The 27,505-nt window shown below is 44.0% G+C and overlaps 1 protein-coding gene across 1 annotated transcript in view; it reads right to left on the bottom strand.

Moving 5' to 3' along the window:
- The window catches only part of LOC311105359 (neuronal tyrosine-phosphorylated phosphoinositide-3-kinase adapter 2-like), a gene marked incomplete at both ends in the record, with an annotated part of 136,883 nt that overhangs the window by 16,920 nt on the left and 92,458 nt on the right, over window positions 1-27,505 (bottom strand). Inside the window, 2 exons of the mRNA XM_084147487.1 lie at window positions 8,827-9,942; window positions 24,173-24,480. Of these exons, the coding sequence (XP_084003613.1) occupies window positions 8,827-9,942; window positions 24,173-24,480 (1,424 nt within the window). The remainder of the gene's footprint in view (window positions 1-8,826; window positions 9,943-24,172; window positions 24,481-27,505) is intronic.

Here is a 27,505-nt window from a genome sequence, read left to right as displayed (position 1 = left end):
GAATAGAGTGTCCTAATATGGACACCAAACATTAAAAAGCTCTGAGTATTATTTTATAAAAACTGAAATCAATGGATTTAACCTAAATCAGTGCCTTTCTAGACACAGAAATCAGACCTTACCCTCCTGATCCCATTTAGGGTGCGTCACCTTGTGGCTTGCCTTGCTGTGTGGTCACCGTGTGGCTTGCCTTGCATGATGTTGAAGAGGTCCACATGGGAGTTTACTATAATCTGTGGTGCACTGGCACTATAATTTGGTTCAATATGGGACAGCCACAGCGACGTTAAAGGTCCTATCTAACAGGATTCCAGGATTCCAAGTGGGGATTAATCATCTCATTGAGAAAAATTGGTTTGAACATGGTTTGGAGTAGAGTACTTCAGTTGCTCTTTGATTCTTAGCTTCTTAGCGCCCCAACAGATCCACAGATGATGCAATATCTATTGCACTCTACACTGCCCTTTCCCACCTGGACAAAAGGAACACCTACGTGAGAATGCTATTCATTGACTACAGCACAGCGTTCAACACCATAGTGCCCTCAAAGTTCATCACTAAGCTAAGGTCCCTGGGACTAAACACCTCCCTCTGCAACTGGATCCTGGACTTCCTGACGGGCCGCCCCCAGGTGGTAAGGGTAGGTAACAACACATCTGCCATGCTGATCCTCAACACGGGGGCCCATCAGGGGTGCGTGCTCAGTCCCCTCCTGAACTCCCTGCTCACCCATGACTTCATGGCCAGGCACGACTCCAACACCATCATTAAGTTTGCCGACGACCCAACAGTGGTAGGCCTGATCACCGACAACGATGAGACAGCCTATTGGAAGGAGGTCAGAGACTTGGCCGTGTGGTGCCAAGATAACAACCTCTCCCTCAACGTGATCAAGACAAAGGAGATGATTGTGGACTGCAGGAAAAAGAGGACCGAGCACGCCCCCATTCTCATCGACGGGGCTGTAGTGGAGCAGGTTGAGAGCTTCAAGTTCCTTGGTGTCCACATCACCAACAAACTATCATGGTCCAAACACACCAAGACAGTCGTGAAGAGGGCACGACAAAGCCTATTCCCCCTCAGGAGACTGAAAAGATTTGGCATGGGTCCTCAGATCCTCAAAAAGTTATACAGCTGCACCATCGAGAGCATCCTGACTGATGCATCACTGCCTGGAATGGCAACTGCTCGGCCTCCGACCCAAGGCACTACAGAGGTTAGTGCGTACGGCCCAGTACATCACCGAGGCCAAGCTTCCTGGCATCCAGGACCTCTATACCAGGCAGTGTCAGAGGAAGGCCCTAAGAATTGTCAAAGACTCCAGCCACCCTAGTCATAGACTGTTCTCTCTGCTACCGCACGGCAAGCAGTAACGGAGCACCAAATTTAGGTCCAAAAGGCTTCTTAACAGCTTCTACCCCCAAGCCATAAGATTCCTGAACAGCTAATCAAATGGCTACCCAGACTATTTGCTGCTGATACTCTCTGTTTATTATATATGCATAGTCACTTTAACTCTACCTACATGTACATATTACCTCAATTACCTCGACTAACCTGTGTCCCCGCACATTGACTCTGTACCGGTACCCCCTGTATATAACCTCCCTACTGTTATTTTACTGCTGCTCTAATTATTTTTTAGTTATCAATTTTTTACTTAACACTTATTTTTCTTAAAACTGCGTTGTTGGTTAAGGGCGTGTAAGTCATGATTTCACTGTAAGGTCTACACCTGTTGTATTCGGCGCATGTAACAAATACAATTTTATTTAATTTGATGTGTGTTGGGGGATGAGTGTGTGAGATTGAGGGAGTCTTTCTGTGTGTGTGTGTTTGTGTGTGTGTGTGTGTGTGTGATCTGCATCATGACAGGCTTATGGGAGAGGCAGTATGTCACAGAAGTACTGGGCTCATGCTAATTCTCCTTGCTGGACACTCACTCTTAACACTGGCTGACAGTGCCCGTGCATACACACCATCCGTTGATTTGGCCTCCTCCATGCTCCCTCAATCCTACAGCACACACTGTTTGCTGTTTCTCTCCACATCTCACTGGCACTCTGATACACCCGGGGACACACACTAGTGCTGATCTATTAGTGCTTTTTGAGGTCGGTTCGGTTTCAGTTCGATGGAGAAAAATGATCACTGTTTTTGATTTCGGTTTCGATCATTTTTTTTACACAATACAGTGGCTTGCGAAAGTATTCACCCCCCTTGGCATTTTTCCTATTTTGTCGCCTTACAACCTGGAATTAAAACTGGGGGTTTGTATCATTTGTTTTTTGGGGGGTTTGTATCATTTGATTTACACAACATGCCTACCACTTTGAAGATTTGCTATACTCATTCATTGCACCTACAGTGCTGGTTGTAGTGTGAATGGAAGTAGGGAGAACGCGCATTTTATGGCTTACTGTATAAAAGTGTTGAAGAAAGTATTGACAGTGCTGAATAACAACTTAAACATGAACTTATAAATACAGCAGCTCTTTGCTGTATTAATTGAGTCTCTCTCTAGTAAGGGTTTTAAAAGTGTTGAAATCTCACTGTATCAACTTTGCTGTCCACTCGAGGCTTGTTTTTACAGCCTATGGCTCGATGAAACTGTGCAGACACGGTAATCTGAGCTATCTGATTGGTCAGCGGTAGGCGTATAGCTGCACTTGATTTGCTCTCTGGGCCTGCCGGGTATGCAGAGTTCTACCTGCAGACACACGAAATGGTTAAAAATGGTAAGTCATTAAATAAAACAAATATTTTATTAAAGTAAAGTAATGTGAATAAATTATGGTTAATAAGTGACAAGCCATCATGGGACTTTATTAAAAATAATATTTTGTGTTGTTACAGCATTCAACCCACATAATGCATAGTGGCGTATTTGATTCCCTGCTGATTTTGTACGTTTCCCCACTGACAAAGAAATTATCAGTCTATAATTTTAATGGTAGGTTTATTTGAACAGTGAGAGACAGAATAACAACAAAAAAAATCCAGAAAAACACATGTTAGAAATGTTATAAATTGATTTGCATTTTAATGAGGGAAATAAGTATTTGACCCCCTCTCAATCAGAAAGATTTCTGGCTCCCAGGTGTCTTTTATACAGGTAACGAGCTGAGATTAGGAGCACACTCTTAAAGGGAGTGCTCCTAATCTCAGTTTGTTACATGTATAAAAGACACCTGTCCACAGAAGCAATCAATCAATCAGATTCCAAACTCTCCACCATGGCCAAGACCAAAGAGCTCTCCAAGGATGTCAGGGACAAGATTGTAGACCTACACAAGGCTGGAATGGGCTACAAGACCATCGCCAAGCAGCTTGGTGAGAAGGTGACAACAGTTGGTGCGATTATTCGCCAATGGAAGAAACACAAAATAACTGTCAATCTCCCTCTGCCTGGGGCTCCATGCAAGATCTCACCTCGTGGAGTTGCAATGATCATGAGAACGGTGAGGAATCAGCCCAGAACTACACGGGAGGATCTTGTCAATGATCTCAAGGCAGCTGGGACCATAGTCACAAAGAAAACAATTGGTAACACACTACGCCGTGAAGGACTGAAATCCTGCAGTGCCCGCATGGTCCCCCTGCTCAAGAAAGCACATATACAGGGCCGGCTGAAGTTTGCCAATGAACATCTGAATGATTCAGAGGAGAACTGGGTGAAAGTGTTGTGGTCAGATGAGACCAAAATCGAGCTCTTTGGCATCAACTCAACTCACCGTGTTTGGAGGAGGAGGAATGCTGCCTATGACCCCAAGAACCCCATCCCCACCGTCAAACATGGAGGTGGAAACATTATGCTTTGGGGGTGTTTTTCTGCTAAGGTGACAGGACAACCGCATCAAAGGGACGATGGACGGGGCCATGTACCGTCAAACCTTGGGTGAGAACCTCCTTCCCTCAGCCAGGGCATTGAAAATGGGTCGTGGATGGGTATTCCAGCACGACTATGACCCAAAACACATGGCCAAGGCAACAAAGGAGTGGCTCAAGAAGAAGCACATTAAGGTCCTGGAGTGGCCTAGCCAGTCTCCAGACCTTAATCCCATAGAAAATCTGTGGAGGGAGCTGAAGGTTCGAGTTGCCAAACGTCAGCCTCGAAACCTTAATGACTTGGAGAAGATATGCAAAGAGGAATGGGACAAAATCCCTCCTGAGATGTGTGCAAACCTGGTGGCCAACTACAAGAAACATCTGACCTCTGTGATTGCCAACAAGAGTTTTGCCACCAAGTACTAAGTCATGTTTTGCAGAGGGGTCAAATACTTATTTCCCTCAATAAAATACAAATCAATTTATAACATTTTTGACATGCGTTTTTCTGGATTTTTCTGTTGTTATTCTGTCTCTCACTGTTCAAATAAATCTACCATTAAAATTATAGACTGATCATTTCTTTGTCAGTGGGCAAACATACAAAATCAGCAGGGGATCAAATACTTTTTTCCCTCACTGCAAAAGTATTCATCCCCCTTGGCGTTTTTCCTATTTTGTTGCATTACAACCTGTAATTTAAATGGATTTTTATTTGGATTTCAGTGAAATGAAAAAAAAAATAAACGGAAAAGTGGTGCGTGCATATGTATTCACCCCCTTTGCTATGAAGCCCCTAAATAAGATCTGGTGCAACCAATTACCTTCAGAAGTCACATAATTAGTTAAATAATGTCCACCTGTGTGTAATTGTCACGGAATCTGTTAGGCCTACTGCTGCTAGGTAGCTCTCTTTCTGCTATCCCCCTCCCCTCTGTCTGTCCTTGATTGCAGGAGTGAAGTCTGGTGTGCGGGAGTCAGGGTTCCAGCTGCAGCTCATTCACCATAATCACCTCAGCCTTTAAGACCCGGTCAAACTTGCCACTCATCGTCAGATCATAGACAAGACGACCATGTTAGTCTCGCTGTCGACTCAACCTGTTTGTTTTCGCTCTTTGTGTTTTTGGCCTGTTCTATTTACTTTTCTCCTGTGCCACAGATTATTGGAACCTGACTCCTGCCTCCGCTTCACTCCTGCCACCACCATCCTGCTTTCCACTACCGGACCTCCCTTTTGGACTCACCACGGACACTAGGACATTACGGTACCACACCTGCCCTGACCTGGATCTGTTACCCTCCCTGTAACCTGGACTTGCTCTTCCCCTATTATTGGAAACCTGGACTATTGAACATTGTAAATAAACCTGTTAAACCTTCTCTGGCTTGGTGTAGTTGTCTGCATTTGGGTTCAAATCCAGTTAAATCATGACAGGAATCAGCCGAGGCTGCTCCTCCTCCTTGCTCGGGCAGGCTTCGGCGTTCGTCGTCTCCGGAGTACTAGCTGCTACCGATCTATGTTTCTGTGTTTGACTTGTTTTGTCTTGATTGTGTACACCTGTTTCCTATTATATTGTATTCCCTATATAACCCTCTGTCGTTCATTGTGTGTTGTGTGTGATTGTTCTTGTCTTTTTCGGCAGTTGCTATTGTGCGGGTATTCTCCTCCCTGTTTGGAGGTTGTTTTGTACTCTGGTTACTTTGTTAGTAAAAGTAAGTTTCCAGTAGCTCGGTGTCCTGCGTTTGACTTCGCCTACTGCATTCACGTCGCATTTTGACAGTAATCTAAGTGTCAAATTGTTCTTCTCGCGAAAACTGTAGCGTCCGAACGGTTTGGCCTAAAAACTAGTATGACCACTTTATGGAAAGGGGAGACTCTCACAAACACGATGGTGTCACGGGACTCGTCTGAAGGTAACCCAAACAAAAAATAGAAGTATGGAGGTAGTTTTGTGCCAACAAAAATAAAGGGTTAAATATGTGTAAAAAAAAAAATATATATATATATATACAGTGGGGAGAACAAGTATTTGATACACTGCCGATTTTGCAGGTTTTCCTACTTACAAAGCATGTAGAGGTCTGTAGTTTTTATCATAGGTACACTTCAACTGTGAGAGACGGAATCTAAAACAAAAATCCAGAAAATCACTGTATGATTTTTAAGTAATTAATTTGCATTTTATTGCATGACATAAGTATTTGATCACCTACCAACCAGTAAGAATTCCGGCTCTCACAGACCTGTTCGTTTTTCTTTAAGAAGCCCTCCTGTTCTCCACTCATTATCTGTATTAACTGTACCTGTTTGAACTTGTTACCTGTATAAAAGACACCTGTCCACACACTCAAACAAACTCCAACCTCTCCACAATGGCCAAGACCAGAGAGCTGTGTAAGGACATCAGGGATAAAATTGTAGACCTGCACAAGGCTGGGATGGGCTACAGGACAATAGGCAAGCAGCTTGGTGAGAAGGCAACAACTGTTGGCGCAATTATTAGAAAATGGAAGAAGTTCAAGATGATGGTCAATCACCCTCGGTCTGGGGCTCCATGCAAGATCTCACCTCGTGGGGCATCAATGATCATGAGGAAGGTGAGGGATCAGCCCAGAACTACACGGCAGGACCTGGTCAATGACCTGAAGAGAGCTGGGACCACAGTCTCAAAGAAAACCATTAGTAACACACTACGCCGTCATGGATTAAAATCCTGCAGCGCACGCAAGGTCCCCCTGCTCAAGCCAGCGCATGTCCAGGCCCGTCTGAAGTTTGCCAATGACAATCTGGATGATCCAGAGGAGGAATGGGAGAAGGTCATGTGGTCTGATGAGACAAAAATAGAGCTTTTTGGTCTAAACTCCACTCGCCGTGTTTGGAGGAAGAAGAAGGATGAGTACAACCCCAAGAACACCATCCCAACCGTGAAGCATGGAGGTGGAAACATCATTCTTTGGGGATGCTTTTCTGCAAAGGGGACAGGACGACTGCACCGTATTGAGGGGAGGATGGATGGGGCCATGTATCGCGAAATCTTGGCCAACAACCTCCTTCCCTCAGTAAGAGCATTGAAGATGGGTCGTGGCTGGTTCTTCCAGCATGACAATGACCCGAAACACACAGCCAGGGCAACTAAGGAGTGGCTCCGTAAGAAGCATCTCAAGGTCCTGGAGTGGCCTAGCCAGTCTCCAGACCTGAACCTAATAGAACATCTTTGGAGGGAGCTGAAAGTCCATATTGCCCAGCGACAGCCCCGAAACCTGAAGGATCTGGAGAAGGTCTGTATGGAGGAGTGGGCCAAAATCCCTGCTGCAGTGTGTGCAAACCTGGTCAAGACCTACAGGAAACGTATGATCTCTGTAATTGCAAACAAAGGTTTCTGTACCAAATATTAAGTTCTGCTTTTCTGATGTATCAAATACTTATGTCATGCAATAAAATGCAAATTAATTACTTAAAAATCATACAATGTGATTTTCTGGATTTTTGTTTTAGATTCCGTCTCTCACAGTTGATGTGTACCTATGATAAAAATTACAGACCTCTACATGCTTTATAAGTAGGAAAACCTGCAAAATCGGCAGTGTATCAAATACTTGTTCTCCCCACTGTATATATATATATTTCCTGAGCTTTCTTATATCTCCTAGATATAGGACAGACACTTCAAAACCTTGTTCCTGATTATTTATTTTACTTTTTTGCCATTTATGAATGTGTTATTCAAAGCGTTTTTATGGACTATAGTAGTAAAATAATTCATTTAATCAAATAACGGCTTAGACTTTTTAAGAAATAAGATAACGTTGCATAGGCTTATGTTTTTTAAATCATGTTTTAAAAAATCTGGTTGGTGACCACTGACTAAGATCATGTATTTTCAGGTAGAGATACTGTACCTTGCAGAGCAATTGCTTTATCCCTCTTGCGCGTTCTCTCTTCTCTCCCTGACAAGTAAGCGAGCGCAATGCATTATGGTCATTGTAGTTAATTGTACACATTTTCTGCGCTAAACTATATAGAATATTGGCCTGTTGGAAACTACAACTCCCTACTACATCGCACAGTTCCGTCTTGATCTGACTTATCTCTACAGGACCTGAGCCCTAGGGCCATGCCTCAGGATGCCTCAGGACTACCTGGCCTGATGACTCCTGGCTGTCCTGTCCACCTGGCCGTGCTGCTGATCCAGTTTCTGCTGTTTTGTCTGTGGCTATGGAATCCTGACCTGTTCACCACATGTGCTACTTTGTGGTGCTGCTGCTCCAGTTTCAACTGGAACCCTGACCTGTTCACCGGACGTGTTACCTTGTCCCAGACCTGCTGTTTTCGACCCTCTCTCTCTCTCTCTCCCTCCCTCTCTCTCTCTCTCTCTCTACCACACCTGCTGTCTCAACCTCTGAATGCTCGGCTATGAAAAGCCAACTGACATTTACTCCTGAGGTGCTGACCTGTTGCACCCTCGACAATCACTGTGATTATTATTTGTCCCTGCTGGTCATCTATGAACATTTGAACGTCTTGAAGAACACATCTGACACTGCCTCCCTCTCTCTTTGTGTCTCTTCCTCTATTCCCAACACTGTCTATCTTTCTCCCTCTGACACTGCCTCTCTCTCTCTCTGTTATGTTTTCTCTGACATGGCCTGTCTCTATGTATCTCTCATGGTCTCTGGGTAGGAGACAGATTGACAGGTATTATCCATGTGTGAATTTATTCAATACCTTTTAGCAACTTTTTAGCAGTCACCCTCTGAATTTACATAGATCATTTGAGACAGTTGTAACAGAACTGAAATTGAACATTTATTGAAGTATTACTTTAAGAAGCTACACTTGAGGTGGGGCTCCGGAAGAATTTGGGTCACTCCCTCTGTCTTTCACCTTCGCCTCATTTGTTACGCATCTCTTTGTCTTCGTAAATAACACACCTTAATGCATAATTTATGCACCCTTATGCACAAAATATGTGCCAATACCTAATCATAGGTACTCACATTCAGTGGTCTCCTTGACCTTCCTCCCTCCCGATCCCTTCTTTAGCATATTCCGGCCACCGGTAAACAGGTTGGTGAGTTCATCCAGAGGGCTTGTAGGGGTGTGGGAACGCGACACATTCTGCATGGAGCTGTGGGCCGAAGAAGAGTTACTCAGTTTGCCTCCCCCTTCCTGACCAACTGAGCTCTTGGCAGCGTGCGGCACAGAGGAGGTGGATCGGGGCATGCTGCCCCCTATCTTCAGGGTGTCGTAAGGTGGTGGGCGCTTGAGGCTGAGCGGTGTGAGCGAGCGGCCCATGCTGACGGGTGAGGGACATGCGGAGTGGCTTCGGGGGTACCCATGGGCCGACGCCGATGCCTTGTAGAGAGTGGAGGGCAGGGGAGGGGCGGAGGAGCGGCCAGACACAGTGATAGTGTGGGTGAATTGGAGATCCCGCTCTCTGTCCTTCTCTCGTTCTCGTTTCCTGTCTCTCTCTCTCTCCCCCTTGCGGTGGTGGGTGGAGGAGGGGGGAGGAGCCTCAGAGGTCGTGGGTGAGGCACCCCCCCCGGGCTTGTTGGTGTACCCAGTGGCAACGTTCTCCAGCATGGGCAGCTTGGTGACGTCCAGCGGGGTGAGGGGTGACTCATCCGAGTTAGGCGAGCACTGGGCAGGGGCTGGCGGGAAGACCAGCAAGGGCGGCCGGTGGGTGAGCAGGTTGGGGAAGGGGATGGGGATGTCACAGAGGGACCCCCAGGGTGTGGAGTGGGAGGAGGAGGAACGACCCTGCTCCATGTCCTGTTCCCACTTAGCGTCCTGGAGCAGGTCGTTGAACATGGGGTACTTCATTTCCTCATAGACCGACTCACTCTGGTCCTCGTCCTCCAGGTGGCGTTGCTTCAGGTCCCTCTGAATGTTACCCACCATCTCGATGTAGACAGGCTCGTCCTCGTCCTCCGTGTCTGGGGCTGGGCTCTGGCTCTGCGATGAGGGCTTTTCCCTCCTTCCTTCCTTCCTGTTGCTGTGATTCTGGATGTAGGACTCATCGAAGGAGGTGCTCAACTGCGTGTTAGGGTTCCTCTTTGGCTTGGGAGGAGGGATGCGCTTGTACTCCTCACTGAACGGTCGCGACTTGGACCCTGCACGGGGGACAGACAGACAGCAGCGTTAAAACAGGTCATCAGCAGATGGCCATGATACAAAGGACAATAGCGGCAGAATTGATTAAGATTAAGATCACTTTATTGGTCAATTGCACACAAGGTCCAACCAAAATTTTACCTACGCTTTTTAACCCTTCTGAAAGACACAGATACATACACATACATATACAGGTTTTGGAGAGGTGCAGGGGACTGCCACACTGGACGCCCCGGCAAGTACATCCTTTTTTTCCTCACTTGCAAGCAGGGACGGCTTGTTCAATAGGGCGATATGGGCGACGCACTGCCAAACGGGAAAAGGAAGGGATTTTTTTTCTAATCAATTATAAAAATAAAAAATATATATATATTTTTTTTTTATAAATTTATAAAAAATTATATCACGGCAACAGCAGTTATCAGTGTTCACGTCTGATCTGACAGCCACTAAATGTCAAATCAGGCTAAAGTCGTGCTTCAAATGGCCCCGCCCGTTTTTTGGGCGATTTCAGTCAGGTTGAAAATCGCCCAGAAGTCTCTCATAGCCTGTCATGTAAAATCTATTTTTTTCACATTTCAAAGCTTTCAATACATTCTCTATGGGTGTCTGTGGGCTTGCACTTACGCGCTTTCGTCATACATAACGTAACCACGAATGAACGTAACTAAGAAAAGACCAGGTAGCAGCCTCAATCAATTCACTACTACTATCAAAATGGCTAGGCTTCAGTCCAACTCGATTGTGTCTTTGAAAGAAGTTCCTTTTTGTCGGCGAACAAATTAAGATAAATTGGCAACGAAACAATTAGGACCTCCCAGACCAAATTTAATAATTCAACAGGTTTCTACTAAAGGCGGAAAGTCCTACACCCGAGGATTTTCCAAAAATTGGTACGAACGAAAAAAGACATTGCCACTCAACTGGATGACGAGGGATACAGGCTAGCTGTCCGCCGCCACAACGATGAGGTTAGTGTTGATAATCACAAGTTTACTGGATGTGGATATGGTGTAATAAAGGCAGTTTATTCAGAGGTAAATATATCTGGAATCGCGTTCACGGACCCGTTCGTCAAACTCTTAGGGAGCAATAAATTAAGCCCCATTACTTACCATATCAGATAAGAGAAATTGCTGCAGCTACATATATTTTACATCCTGGCCCTACATAGTTCACTATTTGCATCACTTACCAAAATATTACATGTGGTCATATATGCTTGGAAAGTGGAGATGCCATAGAACGTCAAAAAAGTAAACATTGCTGGAGACACATTGTCGTTTTGGAGAAGACATCGCGTTTGCTAGCGAAGAGATTTGTTGTGGCAAATGAACTTGGGCTGGGAATTGCCAGGAACCTCACGATAAGATATATGCATCAGCATTGCGAGTCTCATGATTCTATACGTATTGCGATTCGATACTGTGATTTTATTGCGCACCATATGTCTGTTGCAGAGGGATCAGAAAGCCATGAGAACGAGTTTTGATCAGTCATGGAAATAAAAGTGCTGAAAACTAATTGGCTCCCAATGTGAAAAGATTGAGAACAAGCTATGAAGGAACAATAATGGTGTTTTGGTGCAGGTACAGCCAACTAGCGCTAAAATATTGCGATATTGTCAATACAGTATATCGTAAAGTATCACTATGTAACTCGATTTCTTTCACCCCAATCCCTCAAATTAACGGTAAATAACTGAATTGTTTGCCCCACATTTAGCTAAGATGATTAGCTAGCCAGCTAAAATGTTTTATTTAGTTAGCAGTCGCATCTACAATAGTTTACTGTCAATAACATGTCTCCAAAAATGACGTGGTGTCTCCAATTGTGTTGACATTTTACAATTGCAATGCGCATCCATGAGTATCCACTTTCTGTAGCTCAGCTGGTAGAGCATGGTGCTTGTAACGCCAAGGTAGTGGGTTCGATCCCCGGGACCACCCATACACAAAAATGTATGCACGCATGACTGTAAGTCGCTTTGGATAAAAGCGTCTGCTAAATGGCATATTATTATTATTATTATTATTATCTGAAGAGAGCCCCGAAACATTGTGTGCAGACATTTTATGCAATAAATGAAGTAGGTTCAATCTAGTAGTTCTGATCTTCTGATTGGTCCTGATGAGTTGGGCGAGGTCACCTCCAGGCTACTGTCACTGTTGCATTGGCTCTGAGTCGGGTTCTCTGTCTTCAAATGTTCAGCCTAAGAGAGGGGATTTTTGTGTGTGTGTGTGTGTGTGTTTAACAGTGATGATGTGTGTGTGTGTGTGTGTGTGTTTAACAGTGATGATGTGTGTGTGTGTGTGTTTGTGTGTGTGTGTGTCCTCAGAGCAAGAACTCGTGAGTTGGAAGAACTGAGAGGCCTATGGCGTGGGTGTTGTCCTTGGCCACCTGCTGACAAGGCTGACAAGATAGGACCCTTTTGTCCATTGTTATTGGATAGGAACAGAACTTATAACCAGCTCCTGACCTAAATAGATCTTAGCACAACATTTTACTCAACATATCATATTCCATATTCACTATAACAAATATATTTACTACGACATTAGCAAGAACCGCCACATCCTCAGCCGGCTAATCCAGTGTGTGAAGTTTTGCGGAGTGTTTGAGTTAGCTTTGCGAGGCAAAGATGAAACTGAGGGCTCCACCAACCCTGGTAAGCCAACACTTTTGAGATCAGTCAATAAATGCTTCTGGTATTGACTTATATGCTGCCCCTGTCTTCATGTTGTTCCTGGACATATCTTTTTTTTAAATGTGTGTAGGTCACCTAAATCATCAGAAAAATTGCCCCTCCTGAGAATTTTTTCAGGAGCCGCCACTGCTTGCAAGTACATGGGTATTTGTTTCTTCAGAGTTAGGGTTAGCATTAGGCTCAAGGTTAGGGGTAGAGTTGTCATTCCAGGCCAGGCCTCAAATTCAAAAAATTTACTCGGGCTGGCCTGGGCTCGGGCTTGTCAGGATGTGTAAAAAAATGTCACACAAAGAAAATGCTGCAGCTTGACTCTCTCTCCTCCTCTCTGTCAACGAGCAGGACAGGCAGTGCAGCCAGCAACAGTGTGTATCCCGCTGTCCATGTTACTGAAGCTATACCTAATTACAGTCATTATTTATAAAAATGTTTACCTGTTGTTTCTCTTACTGGAAAGTTATGTTACTGAAATCCCTCATCTGTTAAAAGCAAAGACATTCCCCATTACCTTCAACCATTGCCATGCTCTATTCACGTGGCACCGTGCATGTAGTGCATGACCAATAGGGTAAGGCCGGACTGTCATAATCACATTAATACATTGATTATAACCTCCGAAAACCGTTGTAACACATGTGCCGGTAGCAAAATGGATGCGAAGGATGTGAAGAAGGGTCTTGCCACAGGTGAAGTCTGATGTCTGGAAAACATTTGACCTGGTTGTTAAAACCAGTGGTGAATCCTCTGGCAATGCAAAATTCAAAGGGAGCGGGGCATTTTGAAAGTATGACAGCAAGACAACAGATACGTCTTCTCTGTAGTGCCATTTTAACAGATGCCCTGGTGCGACGGCCTCTTCCCCAGGCCAAACCTCTATGTCTGCATTTGTTAACAAAAACGTAACTGTGCCACTTAAAGTAAAGCAGTCGGTACCTGACAAATGCGTCAGTTTTTGCTGTAAGGATGTTCGGCCCTTCAATACTGTAGAAGGGGCAGGCTTTGAGGAGCTTGCCCAAAAGCTTATTGATGTGCTGGCTACTTACGGGAAGGTGACTGCTACCTCTGTTCTGCCCCTGGCAGATGAAAAGAGAGAAAACCTGACAGAGAAGTTGAAACATCCTAAAAGAGGGAACTGTCGGGAAGACAACAGACATATGGACTGATGACTATCGGCAGCTTAGTTATCTGACAATAACATGCCATTATATTACCGCAGATTTCCAGTTAGTCGCAAGAAACCTGACCACAGCACAGTTTCCAGCAGAAGATGCCAAAACCGGGGGAAATAGTGACCAAGTTTGGCCTCGACACTACGTCATTAAGCAAAATTGTTAGGGTAACTGACCAGGGCTCCAACATCGTTCTAGCCCTTTGGCCATATCAGAGGCTGGACTGCGAGGACCAAGTTCTATACAAGGTGCTGGGACATGCCCTTGATGGAGCAGCACTGGCCATCCACGTGACTGACGTTGCTGAAACGCTCACTTGTCAGGTAGGTTACTTATGATATGATGATATATGCTAAATAAATACAATGCAGTATGTTATCCTAATTATTTTGCTTTATATAAACATGTCATACCTTTAGCAACAATGCATTTTAGGAATATAATTAATATAAACAAAATAATAATAATATAGACCTAATTCATTCATATAGCTTTCCATGTGCATCTTATTTTGCCACGCACCGGTTTTGAAGGTTTATGATGTGCTTTTCATACTCTCTACAGGTATGTCAAGCAGTCTGGGCTGGCTGCGCAACTCTCAAAGACCCAGCTGCAGATGGGAGACACAAGGTTTAGTACGGTGTACCTGACCCTCAAGTCTGTCCAGGACGTGTACAATGAGGTACACGAGAAGCTGGAGGCCCGCGGAGAGAGTGAGAGAGTCAAAATAATTACCTGCAGTATCCCCTGGAGTTCCTAAAACCGTTTTATGACGCACAGAAGGAACTGGAAAAGTATCCCTCTCTAAAACTGGTTTGTCTCAGGTCAGAGAGACCAAAGCGCCACTGTCAGCCCCATGCACTTGACTCGCAACAGCGTCAAAGCGGTTGGTTGGAGAGGAAGGTGGACATCAAAGACCTACACAAGGTGGCAACGCGTTCCTCTGGCCCAAGTTCAACCAGTTGAGGATGCTGCCCGCCCGAGACAGGCAAGATGTCTATGACCATGTGCGCACACTTTTACAATCCATGGCTGTGCCACCATCCGAGGAGCCTACAGAAGACAATGCGTCTGTGCCACACCCCGCCAAGAGAACAGGGTTGGACTTTTCATAGTGGGAAAATGTCACAGAGAATGCCAATGAAGACGATAATGACAAGGTGACAAGATACACCACAGAGGCCTGTGATGACAGACAAAAGAGACCTGTTAGGATGGTGTAAGTCCAACAGCACAGTGTATCCACGGCTAGCCAAGTTGGCGAGAAGTGTGCTTTGCGTCCCGGCCAGCAGCAGCAGTAAAAAGTATTCAGCGCGGCAGGCCGGACCATAGACAAAAGGAGAACCATGCTGAAACCCTCCACCGTGGACGCGATCCTGTTTCTACACAATAATATGTAGCCTTTATGTGAATAAACAACTAATTGGAAGTTTGGAAGTAAACTTAAATGCACATGTCCTACAGTAACTATTGGTCTCCCAATTATTCTGACATTTCCAATAAGTTGCCTATTAAATTATTTATTAATGATCAATTTCTATTTTATTTCAATTTGCCAGCGGCAAGAAGCGACTTTCTTTGTCCCCATGACCACCAGCGATCCCTGGGGCCCTCCCTGGATCTGTTTTGTTATGTTCTGTTGTTTTAAGATTATTACATTTACATTTTAGTCATTTGGCAGACGCTCTTATTCAGAGCGACTTACAGGAGCAATTAGGGTTAAGTGCCTTGCTCAAGGGCACATCGACAGATTTTTCACCTAGTCGGCTCGGGGATTAGAACCAGCGACCTTTCGGTTACTGGCACTACGCTCTTAACCACTAAGCTACCTGCCGCCCATGCCATAATAGCCTAATAATAGCAAGAACATGTACAGTGGGGAGAACAAGTATTTGATACACTGCCGATTTTGCAGGTTTTCCTACTTACAAAGCATGTAAGGCTCTGTAATTTGTATCATAGGTACACTTCAACTGTGAGAGACGGAATCTAAAACAAAAATCCAGAAAATCACAATGTATGATTTTTAAGTAATTAATTTGCATTTTATTGCATGACATAAGTATTTGATCACCTACCAACCAGTAAGAATTCTGCCTCTCACAGACCTGTTAGTTTTTCTTTAAGAAGCCCTCCTGTTCTCCACTCATTACCTGTATTAACTGCACCTGTTTGAACTCGTTACCTGTATAAAAGACACCTGTCCACACACTCAATCAAACAGACTCCAACCTCTCCACAATGGCCAAGACCAGAGAACTGTGTAAGGACATCAGGGATACAATTGTAGACCTGCACAAGGCTGGGATGGGCTACAGGACAATAGGCAAGCAGCTTGGTGAGAAGGCAACAACTGTTGGCGCAATTATTAGAAAATTGAAGAAGTTCAAGATGACGGTCAATCACCCTCGGTCTGGGGCTCCATGCAAGATCTCACCTTGTGGGGCATCAATGATCATGAGGAAGGTGAGGGATCAGCCCAGAACAACACGGCAGGACCTGGTCAATGACCTGAAGAGAGCTGGGACCACAGTCTCAAAGAAAACCATTAGTAACCCAAGAGAGCATAGCTAAATCTATGGGCTTTTATGTTTTTCTGTAGTGTGTAATGTGCTATCCATGTGCTGGATAACAGCACAATCATTTGGGCTTTTTTGGGCTTGGGCTCACAAAATATTTTTTGCTCATAAAATATCTTTAATGTATGGATCATCAAGCTCAGGTAGCATCAGGCTTGAATTGTGATGCGTGTGATAGAAGGAGTCAGGCGCAGGAGAGTAATACGCATCCAAAGAGTTTATTCGGTCGATAAACAGTTGCGCAAGCATGCGACAACAAAACTCAGGCACAGGGGAAATATCTACCCTGGCAACAACAAGGTAAGGGTAGCTCAACCGCACTACTCACAGCTCACAACAAACAATCACCCACACAGACAAGGAAGCAGAGGGAACACTTATACAATGACTAATTGGGGATAAGGACCAGGTGTGTGTGATTAATTAGACAAGACTTGTGGAGTGATGATAAATGGATCGGCAGCAGCTAGTAAGCCGGTGACGACGAACGCCGAAACCTGCCCGAACAAGGAGGGGAGGCAGCCTCGGCGGAAGTTGTGACATGAATTGTAATGCCGATCAAAGCTCTAATGAAATCCAGACATATTTATATGCTTTATATGCTTTAGAATGACACTTCCAGTTTTGGCGGGAAATACCAGGTTACCAGGGAGAAAAGTTATTTATTCTCGGGATGGAACATTTGTAAAATAACGGGAAAATATTCAACCCTAGTATGTATGAAGACCTGTGAGAGCCTAAGAGAGGGATGAGAAGAGTGTGGAGCGGAGAACAGAGAGAGATAGGAGAGAGAGAGAGAAGTGAGGACATCTGCATACAGACAATGCTGAGGAGATGAAGAAGAATCCTATATTTCTCTCCTGAAAGATTCAGAGTAAGGCTATATACTGCTACTACCCCTACTGACGTGCTGCTACTGCGGCTTGGGCCAATGACTGTGACGTAAACAAACAAGAAAATGCTGAAATGCGTTTTACCCCACTTTTACCAACCCTTATCCTGTGCCACAAGAGGCGCTAACACTCTGGACCACTTTTACTCTAACCACAGAAACGCATACAAGGCACTCCCTCGCCATTCCTTCGGCAAATCAAACCATGACGCCATCCTCCTGTTTCCTGTTTACAAGCAGAAACTCAAACAGGAAGTACCAGTGGTCAATATGGAAGTGGTCTGAAGAAGCGGACGCTAAGCTACAAGACTGCCTCGCTAGCACAGACTGGAATATCCGATAACAATAAGGAGTTTACCACATCAGTCAGGGGTTTCATCAATAAATGCATTGAAAACGTCGTCCTCACAGTGACCAAATGTACGTACCCAAACCAAAAGCCACTATCCGCACCGGGCTAAAGAGCTACCACTTTCAAGGAACGGGACAAGGACATGGACGCTTACAAGAAAGCCCGCTATGACCTCCGACGAGCCATCAAACATGGAAAAGGTCAAAGTAGGACTAAGATAGAATCCTACTACACCGGCTCCAACGCTCGTTTGCAGAAAATCACGGATTACCAAAGGAAAACCAGGCGTGAGTTGCCCAGTGACACAAACCTCCCAGACGACCTGAATGCCTTCTATGCTTGCTTCGAGGCAAACAAGACTAAGCCAGGCATGAGATCCCCTGCTGTCCTGGGCGACTGAGTTCTCAGAGCATGCGCAGACCAGCTGCAGTATGAAAACATAAAAACAATTATGTATGCACTCACTAACTGTAAGTCGCTCTGGATAAGAGTATCTGCTATATGACTACAATGTAAATGTAAGTGTCTTCACAGACATTTTCAACATGTCCTTGTCCCAGTCTGTAATCCCAACATGTTTCAAGCAGACCACCATTGTCCCTGTTCCTAAGAACTCAAAGGTAACCTGCCTAAATGACTATCGTCCCGTAGGACTCACATCTGTAACCATGTTTTGAAAGGCTGGTCATGGCACACATCAACACCATCATCCCAGACACCCTGGACCCACTCCAATTCACATACCGCCCCAACCGATCCACAGATGACACAATCTCTATTGCACTCCACACTTCTCTCTCCCACCTGGACAAGCTCAGCATTCAACACCCTAGTCCCCTCCAAGCTAGGGCTGGGCGATATGGCCTAAAAATTATATCTCGATTGTTTCAAACTTATGGGCGATTCACAATATCATATCTAGATTTTTTAAATGTTTCCTAGAAAAAATATGTGTTGCATAATTATAGGTCAATACACTGCATTTCAAACAGCCATGAATAATCTAATGAATTCAGGGCCTGTAAAATTATACCTAGGCTAAATATAAGCCTTTCAGAACCATAAGACCCACTAATCATGTAATTATTTTATCAAAATAGTTGAACCTGCTTTTTTGCAATAATCACTAATCTGGATTTCAAGTATTGTTATGAAAATGCGATTTTTGTTACAAATTTTTAAAGAACGATGCACAATGCACATTCACTAATAATGACCAATTTCTTGTAGCAGGCATTATAGAAAATGAACACAGATCTCATCAACAATCTCTGTTAACACTTGACACCCAGCGGCATAACACCTTATAACACAGTCATAACCATGTCATAATATGTTATAACAGCTGACATAACTTGTCATAACCTGTTATTATATGGTCATGACAAATATATTTAGACACGTTGTGACATATATTGTGTTATTTTATGGCTGTTTATGACACCTACATAAGAGCGTAAAAACCCACAAAACCTACCACGGTACTTATTTTATGGCTGTTATGACACCTACATAAGAGTGTCAAAACCCACAAAACCTGCCACGGTACTTATTTTATGGCTGTTATGACACCTACATAAGAGTGTCAAAACCCACAAAGCCTACCACACAAGGCAAAACATTCCATTACACCATAGCCTAAGTGTCAACAGTATGTTTATCTTATATATACAGTACCAGTCAAAAGTTTGGACACACCTACTCATTCAAGGGTTTTTCTTTATTTTTACTATTTTTTACATTGTAGAATAATAGTGAACACATCAAAACTATGAAATAGCACATATGGAATCATGTAGTAACCAAAAAAGTGTTAAACAAATCAAAACATATTTTATATTTGAGATTCTACAAATAGCCACCCTTTGCCTTGATGACAGCTTTGCACACTCTTGGCGTTCTCTCAACCAGCTTCATGAGGTAGTCACCTGGAATTAAAAGGGGTGCCTTCTTAAAAGTTAATTTGTGGAATTTCTTCCCTTCTTAATGTGTTTGAGCCAATCAGTTGTGTTGTGACAAGGTAGGGGGGGTATACAGAAGAGAGCCCTATTTGGTAAAAGACCAAGTCCATATTATGGCAAGAATAACTAAAATAAGCAAAGAGAAACAACAGTCTATCATTACTTTAAGACATGAAGGTCAGTCAATACCGAAAATGTCAAGAACTTTGAAAGTTTCTTCAAGTGCAGTCACAAAAACCTTCAAGCGCTATGTTGAAACTGGCTCTCATGAGGACCGACACAGGAATGGAAGACCCAGAGTTACCTCTGCTGCAGAGGATGTTCATTAGAGTTACCAGCCTCAGAAATTGCAGCCCAAATAAATGCTTCACATAGTTCAAGTAACAGACACATCTCAACATCAATTGTTCAGAGGGGACTTTGTGAATCAGGCCTTCATTGTCGAATTGCTGCAAAGAAAACTGCTAAAGGACACCAATAAGAAGAAGAGACCTGCTTGGGCCAGGAAACATGAGCAATGGACATTAGACCCGTGGAAATGTTCCTTTGGTCTGGAGTCCAAACTGCTGTGTCTTTGTGAGACGTGGTGTGGGTGAACGGATGATCTCCGCATGTGTAGTTCCCACCGTAAAGCATGGAGGAGGAGGTGTTATGGTGTGGGGGTGCTTTGCTGGTGACACTGTCTGTGATTGATTTAGAATTCACTTAACCAGCATGACTACCACAGCATTCTGCAGCGACACGCCATCCCATCTGGTTTGGGCTTAGTGGGACTTTTATTTGTTTTTCAACAGGACAATGACCCAACACACCTCAAGAAGGAGAGTGATGGAGTGCTGCATCAGATGACCTGGCCTCCACAATATCCCGACCTCAACCCAATTGAGATGGTTTGGGATGAGTCGGACAGTAGAGTGAAGGAAAAGCAGCCAATAAGTGCTCAGCATATGTGGGAACTCCATCAAGACTGTTGGAAAACTTGGATCTATTTGCTTGCTAACAAGGTAGAACAGTTGAACTGTTATGAATAGACCCTCCTGTCCATCTCCAACTGTTTGAACAACATAGCCTGCTCACCTTAGCAAAGTGGAGGTGTTGTTTCCTACCTTCACCACCTGGGGGGCGGCCCGTCAGGAAGTCCAGGACCCAGTTGCACAGGCCGGGGTTCAGACCTAGGACCTCAAGCTTAATGATGAGCTTGGAGGGTACTATGGTGTTGAATGCTGAGCTATAGTCAATGAACAGCATTCTTACATAGGTATTCCTCTTGTCCAGATGGGATAGGGCAGTGTACAGTGTGATGGCGATTGCATCGTCTGTGGATCTATTGGGGCGGTAAGCAAATTGAAGTGGGTCTAGGGTGACAGGTAAGGTAGAGGTGATATGATCCTTGCCTAGTCTCTCAAATCACTTCATGATGACAGAGGTGAGTGATATGGGGCGATAGTCATTTAGTTCAGTTACCTGTGCTTTCTTGGGTACAGGAACAATGGTGGCCATCTTGAAGTATGTGGGGACAGCAGACTGGGATAGGGAGAGATTGAATTTGTCCGTAAACACACCATCCAGCTGGTCTGCGCATGCTCTGAGGACGCGGCTAGGGATGCCATCTGGCCATGCAGTCATGGGTGAACAAGGAGTACAGTAGTGGGCCCTTCTGCTTCCCAGAGAGATATTTATTTATGTCTGCACGATGAACTGAGAACCCATCTGGCTGGACCGATTTCGACAGAATATCCTGTGAGAGCCATGTTTCCATTAAACAAAGTATGTTACAGGCTCTGATGTCTCTCTGGAAAGAAACCCTTGCCCTGAGCTCGTCAACTTTGTTATCCAAAGACTGAACATTAGCTAGTAATATACTCGGAAGCGGTGGTTGGTGTGCGCGCCTCCTAAGTCGAACCAGCAGGGCTCTCCGAGTGCCTCTCCTCCGCCGGCGATGTTTTGGGACGGCCCTGGAATCAGTTCAATTGCCCTGGGGAGCACGAACAAAGGATCTGCTTCGGGAAAGTTGTATTCCTTATCGTAATGCTGGTAGTTCTGGTGAGTTACCGCCGCTCTGATATCCAATAGTTTTTCCTGGCTGTATGTAATGATACAAAACATTTTATTAGCTAGTAATGTAAAAATAATAATACATAAAAATAAAAAAAATACCGCAAAGTTTCCTAAGAGCTAGTCGCGAGGCCGCCATCTCCGTCAACATCAGCAAGACAAAGGAGCTGATCATTGACCACATCGATGGGGCTGTAGTGGAGCTGGTCGAGAGCTTCAAGTTCCTCTGTGTCCACATCACTTAAGACATGGTCCTCTCACACCAGCACAGACGTGAAAAAGGCATGACAGCGCCTCATCCCATTCAGAAGGTAGAAAAGATTTGGCATGGCCCCTCAGATCCTCAAAAAGCTCTACAGCTGCACCATTGAGAGCATCTTGACTGGCTTCATCACCGCTTGGTATGGCAACTGAACCGCCCTCGATCGCAAGGCGCTACAGATGGTGGTGTGGACGGCTCAGTACATCACTGGGCGGAGCTCCCTGCCATCCAGGACCTCTATACCAGGCGGTGTCAGAGGAAGGTCCAGCAAATTGTCAAAGACCCCAGCCACCCAAGCCATAGACTGTTCACTCTGCTACGGCAAGCGGTACCAGAGTGCCAAGTCTGGGACCAAAAGGAACCTGAACACCACACACACACACAAACAAAAAAAACACACACACATGCATATTGACACCACACACACACATACATGTACACTTTCACACTCTCCACATACGCTGCTGCTACTCTGTTTATTATCTATCCTGATTTCCAATTGCCTAGTCACTTTTACCCCTACCTACATGTACATTTTACTTCAGCTACCTCATACCCCTATTTATATAGCCTCATTATTGTTATTTATTGTGTTACCATTTTACATTTTCTGTTGTTAATTCTCGTGATTTTTAACTCTGCATTATTTTACTTGGAATCAGCGGGTTTCAAGTAAAATAGAATTGTATTTGTCACATGCGCCGAATACAGCAGGTGTAGACCTTACCGTGAAATGCTTGCTTATCACAATTCCAGTGGGTCAGAAGTTTACATACACTAAATTGACTGTGCCTTTAAACAGCTTGGAAAATTAAAGAATATGATGTCATGGTTTTAGAAGCTTCTGATAGGCTAATTGACATCATTTGAGTCAATTGGAGGTGTACCTGTAATTGTATTTCAAGGCCTACCTTCAAACTCAGTGCCTCTTTGCTTGACATCATAGGAAAATCAAAAGAAATCAGCCAAGTCCAAACGCCTGAAGGTACCACGTTCATCTGTACGAACAATAGTATGCAAGTATAAACACCATGGGACCACGCAGCTGTCATACCGCTCAGGAAGGAGATGCGTTCTGTCTCCTAGAGATGAACGTACTTTGGTGCGAAAAGTGCAAATCAATCCCAGAACAACAGCAAAGGACCTTGTGAAGATGCTGGAGGAAACAGGTACAAAAGTATCTATATCTACAGTAAAACGAGTCCTATATCAACATAACCTGAAAGGCCACTCAGTAAGGAAGAAGCCACTGCTCCAAAACCGCCATAAAAAAGCCTGACTACATTTTGCAACTGCACATGGGGACAAAGATCGTACTTTTTGGAGAAATGTCCTCTGGTCTGATGAAACAAAAATAGAACTGTTTGGCCATAATGACCATCGTTATGTTTGGAGGAAAAAGGGGGCTGCTTACAAGCCGAAGAACACCATCCCAACCGTGAAGCACGGTGGTGGCAGCATCATGCTGTGGGGGTGCTTTGCTGCAGGAGGGACTGGTGCACTTCACAAAATAGATGGCATCATGAGGAAGGAAAATGTTGTGGATCTATTGAAGCAACATCTCAAGACATCAGTCAGGAAGTTAAAGCTTGGTCGCAAATGGGTCTTCCAAATGGACAATGACCCCAAGCATACTTCCAAAGTTGTGGCAAAATGGCTTAAGGACAACAAAGTCAAGGTATTGGAGTGGCCATCACAAAGCCCTGACCTCAATCCTATAGAACATTTGTGGGCAGAACTGAAAAAGCGTATGCGAGCAAGGAGGCCTACAAACCTTACTCTGTCAGTAGGAATGGGCCAAAATTCACCCAATTTATTGTGGGAAGCTTCTGGAAGGCTACCCGAAACGTTTGACCCAAGCTAAACAATTTAAAGGCAATGCTACCAAATACTAATTGAGTGTGTGTAAACTTCTGACCCACTGGGAATGTGATGAAAGAAATATAAGCTGAAATAAATCATTCTCTCTACAATTATTCTGACATTTTACATTCTTAAAATAAAGTGGTGATCCTAACTGACCTAAGACAGGGAATTTTTACTAGGATTAAATGTCAGGAATTGTGAAAAACTGAGTTTAAATATATTTGGCTATGGTGTATGTAAACTTCAGACTTCAACTGTACAATATATAGGATCAGGCTACCTAAGAAGTTTCCTCATAAGAACAGTAACCTCATTTGAAGTTGACATGGACACACACACACACACACACACACACACACACACACACACACACAGGCCAGGCCACTCACGGTCAAACTTGTCCAGGCTGTCTCTGTTGCAATTGCTGGAGGCAGATCCAGAGTTCACACCCTCAGAGGAGATGCTGAGCTTAGTGTTGGGGTCTCTCTTGGGTTTGGGCGGCGGTTGCTTACGGGAGTTGGGGCTCCCATCCTCGTCTCCACTGCCAACGGAGTGTAGAGACTGGGAACGCACAGTGAAGCCCTGGCCACAGGAGGAGGGAAGGCGGTCCTGGGGCGCCGGCATGGTCATGAAGCCCATTCGGAAGTGTTTCCCTGCGTAGCCTCCCTCCGTTGCCCTCGCCACATCCTCACCGATCCTGCCAGGAAACATGTTTTAAATAATTTTGTTACATCGATAAATCACATTACATATGCAAAATGATTCAGACATTCCAAATGTCATAGATGCAAGGACACAATCATGGATCCAAAAAGCTCTCCTCCATATTACCAAATTGCCTATGACTATGACAGCTGATGCGCACACGTGCACACATACACACACAGCCTTACGCACGCACGCACGCACACAACAACATAGAATATATACATACAGCTTAAATATGTTTCCTATTTGTCCCATATACACTGAGCGTACAAAACATTAAGAACACCTTCCTACTATTGTGTTGCCCTCAAAACAGCCTCAATTCGTCGCATTGGGTCATGGACTCTGCAAGGACAAGATGTTGAAAGAGTTCCACAGGGATGCTGGCCCATGTTAACTCCAATGCTTCCCACAATTGTGCCAAGTTGGCTGGATGTCCTTTGGGTGATGGACCATTCTTGATACACATGGAAAACTGTTGAGCGTGAAAAACCCAGCAGCGTTGCAGTTCTTGACACAAACTGGTGCACCTGGCACCTACTACCATACCCCGTTCAAAGGCACTTAAATATTTTGTCTTGCCCATTCACCCTCTGAATGGCACACATTCACAATCCATGTCTCAATTATCTTAAGGCTTAAAAATCCTTCATTAACCTGTCTCCTCCCCTTCATCTACACTGATTGAAGCGGATTTAACAAGTGACATCAATAAAGGATCATAGCTTTCACCTGGACTCCTCTCCCCTGAAACTTTTCCCCAGGTCGTTGCTGTAAATGACAATGTGTTTTCAGTCAACTTACCTGGTAAAATAAGGATAAAATAAAAGTAAATACAAATAAAGATGCACCTGTGATGTAAATGTTTCACAATGTTTTGTACACTCAGTATATACCTACAGTCAAAATAGCAAGTTTTAGAGGAAAAGATCATGTGTCATTTGTAAAGGTCATCAAAGTCTTAATCGTCAGTTTTGTGTTTGTTTGTAGCCTCCACTCACAAATCCAAAAAGGAGTAAGCACAGAATCCAAATAATTTCTTGCCACATACATGTCATTATATTATAGTAGCAACGGTTGTGAAAATTTATAAACATTTATAAAAATAAAATGCAACTGCATAATGGAGTACGATACTCAATGCTCTTTTATTCTTTGAAATGTAATAAACACTAAAATATTGACTGAATAGGTGGCAATTCAGTTATTCAATTTAATGTAAAATATAAAGGTTTTCCTCTTTGAAACGGCACATAGCAACATTTTAAAACCATATACGGCCCCTATGTGTTGTATTATTCAGAGGCGGCGGCATCGTAGTCTCAGGAGACCATTGATTTATTGTCCAATACGTGAGAGACAGACTCGGCCACAGTTGTCACATTTGTAGGCTGGCCCGGATGTTATGGATGTTTCGGTGGTGTGCTGATGTTCTTTCCTATTCTCTCTCTTCTGAGCCAGTGTTGTTTCACAGCCTGCTGCAAAGTGCCTGCTGGCAGTGAAGACGGCACCTTCCCAGGTTTCAGTGTTGAATGTAAAGGACTTGGTGTCTTTGAGTTTTATTATTACAGTGATAGAATTATAAAGTTTGTAAATAACAACTAATTTGCGTATACACATGGACATAGTTTAGTAAAGACCGAACCCGCCCTGCCCCTCTGGATCCCTTTTCCCCAGAGCTGAAGATCCAAATCACGTTCTGCGCATTCACGTTCTGCGCATGTGTTTCTCTACTTTACTCACACATTTTTGTGGTCACCTTCACATTTCTCACTGTCAATCATGAATGATAATTCTTCAAGTTTTACCGGTGAAAAGTCCATGCAGCATCTGCATGCCAACCATTTAGATCTTCTTGAGTTATACAGTGTTGTTTCAAAGTAGCCTACAGTGTTGTTTTGAATTATGTACAGTGAGCAAATCTTAGAGCAGATGGATAACAAACTATATCATACCTGTGTTTAGTTTCAAGCAAGTACATATTTTGCCTAGTGGTGCGTGCTGTTGAGTTTTGGCCACATTAGAGAAAAATGTACTTTCCATTCGCACAATCATCCTAAAATGTGACTTGATTCAGGAAACTAGGTGTATGTCACTCATCACTACTTCACAGGAGAGGCATTTGAATGTAAACATAAATTTTTTATCAAAATGCGCTTTTTGGCAGAAATGCCTTCTGGAACATGTGAATTTTCATGTGCCTTAATAACAAACCTTCCCCCTAGCCATGATTGGCTGAGATAATGGATGGGCTGGACATGTCGAGAGATGAGTTCGGATTGGTCTGCCATGTAGCATGCTTCTGTGTATAACATGAGCTGCTCAGTATGTGTAGGTAATCCTTTCTAACACGGCTTTTTTGAAAGATATCATGAAGAACTGCAAAAGTGTTGCTCTCCACTTTCTGGAGGACCGAGTTTTGATATCAGTGGAATGCCCGGTGGAAGCAGCGTATGATAGCTAAGGAGATGGAAAAAATTCTGGTGTTTGATTGCAAATATGCGGAGGGAGTTGAAAAGAGAACCCACTGAAGGCTGTTGTATAACATTTGCATTGCTAGTTATAGCCTAATGTTAGCTAGCTAGCTAACATTGAACCTAGATGGTTAGCTACCTGCAGATTCATACAGGGTAGTAACGTTATGAGTTGGGATTATTGTTTAGCTAGCTAGCTACATGTCTAAACAAAAGACTCCACTATGGAAGTAACCATTTCACTGTACTGTTTACACCTTCTGTATCCTGTGCATGTGACAAATACACTTTGATTTTATTTGATATAGTGTGTGTTTACCAGAGACAGTAATGTGAAGAACAACATGACCTGCATCTAAGTCAAATTAGGATATAAAGTTAGGCCAATGAGACAGTGTCCAAGTTCTAAAATTCTCAGGTCGAACGCCCTGCTTTGATTTCGTCACACTCACAACCGTAAGCTATTTTCTGTAATTAGCTCGCCATTAACTTGTAAATAATGATCTTGTTGTGAGTTTATATTCCTGTAATAATGAATAC

Source organism: Coregonus lavaretus, assembly GCF_964263955.1.
Source record: "Coregonus lavaretus genome assembly, chromosome: 30".
Taxonomy (NCBI): domain Eukaryota; kingdom Metazoa; phylum Chordata; class Actinopteri; order Salmoniformes; family Salmonidae; genus Coregonus; species Coregonus lavaretus.
The sequence above is the reverse complement of the archived record's forward strand: the minus strand, read 5'-3'. Positions and strand labels throughout refer to the sequence as shown.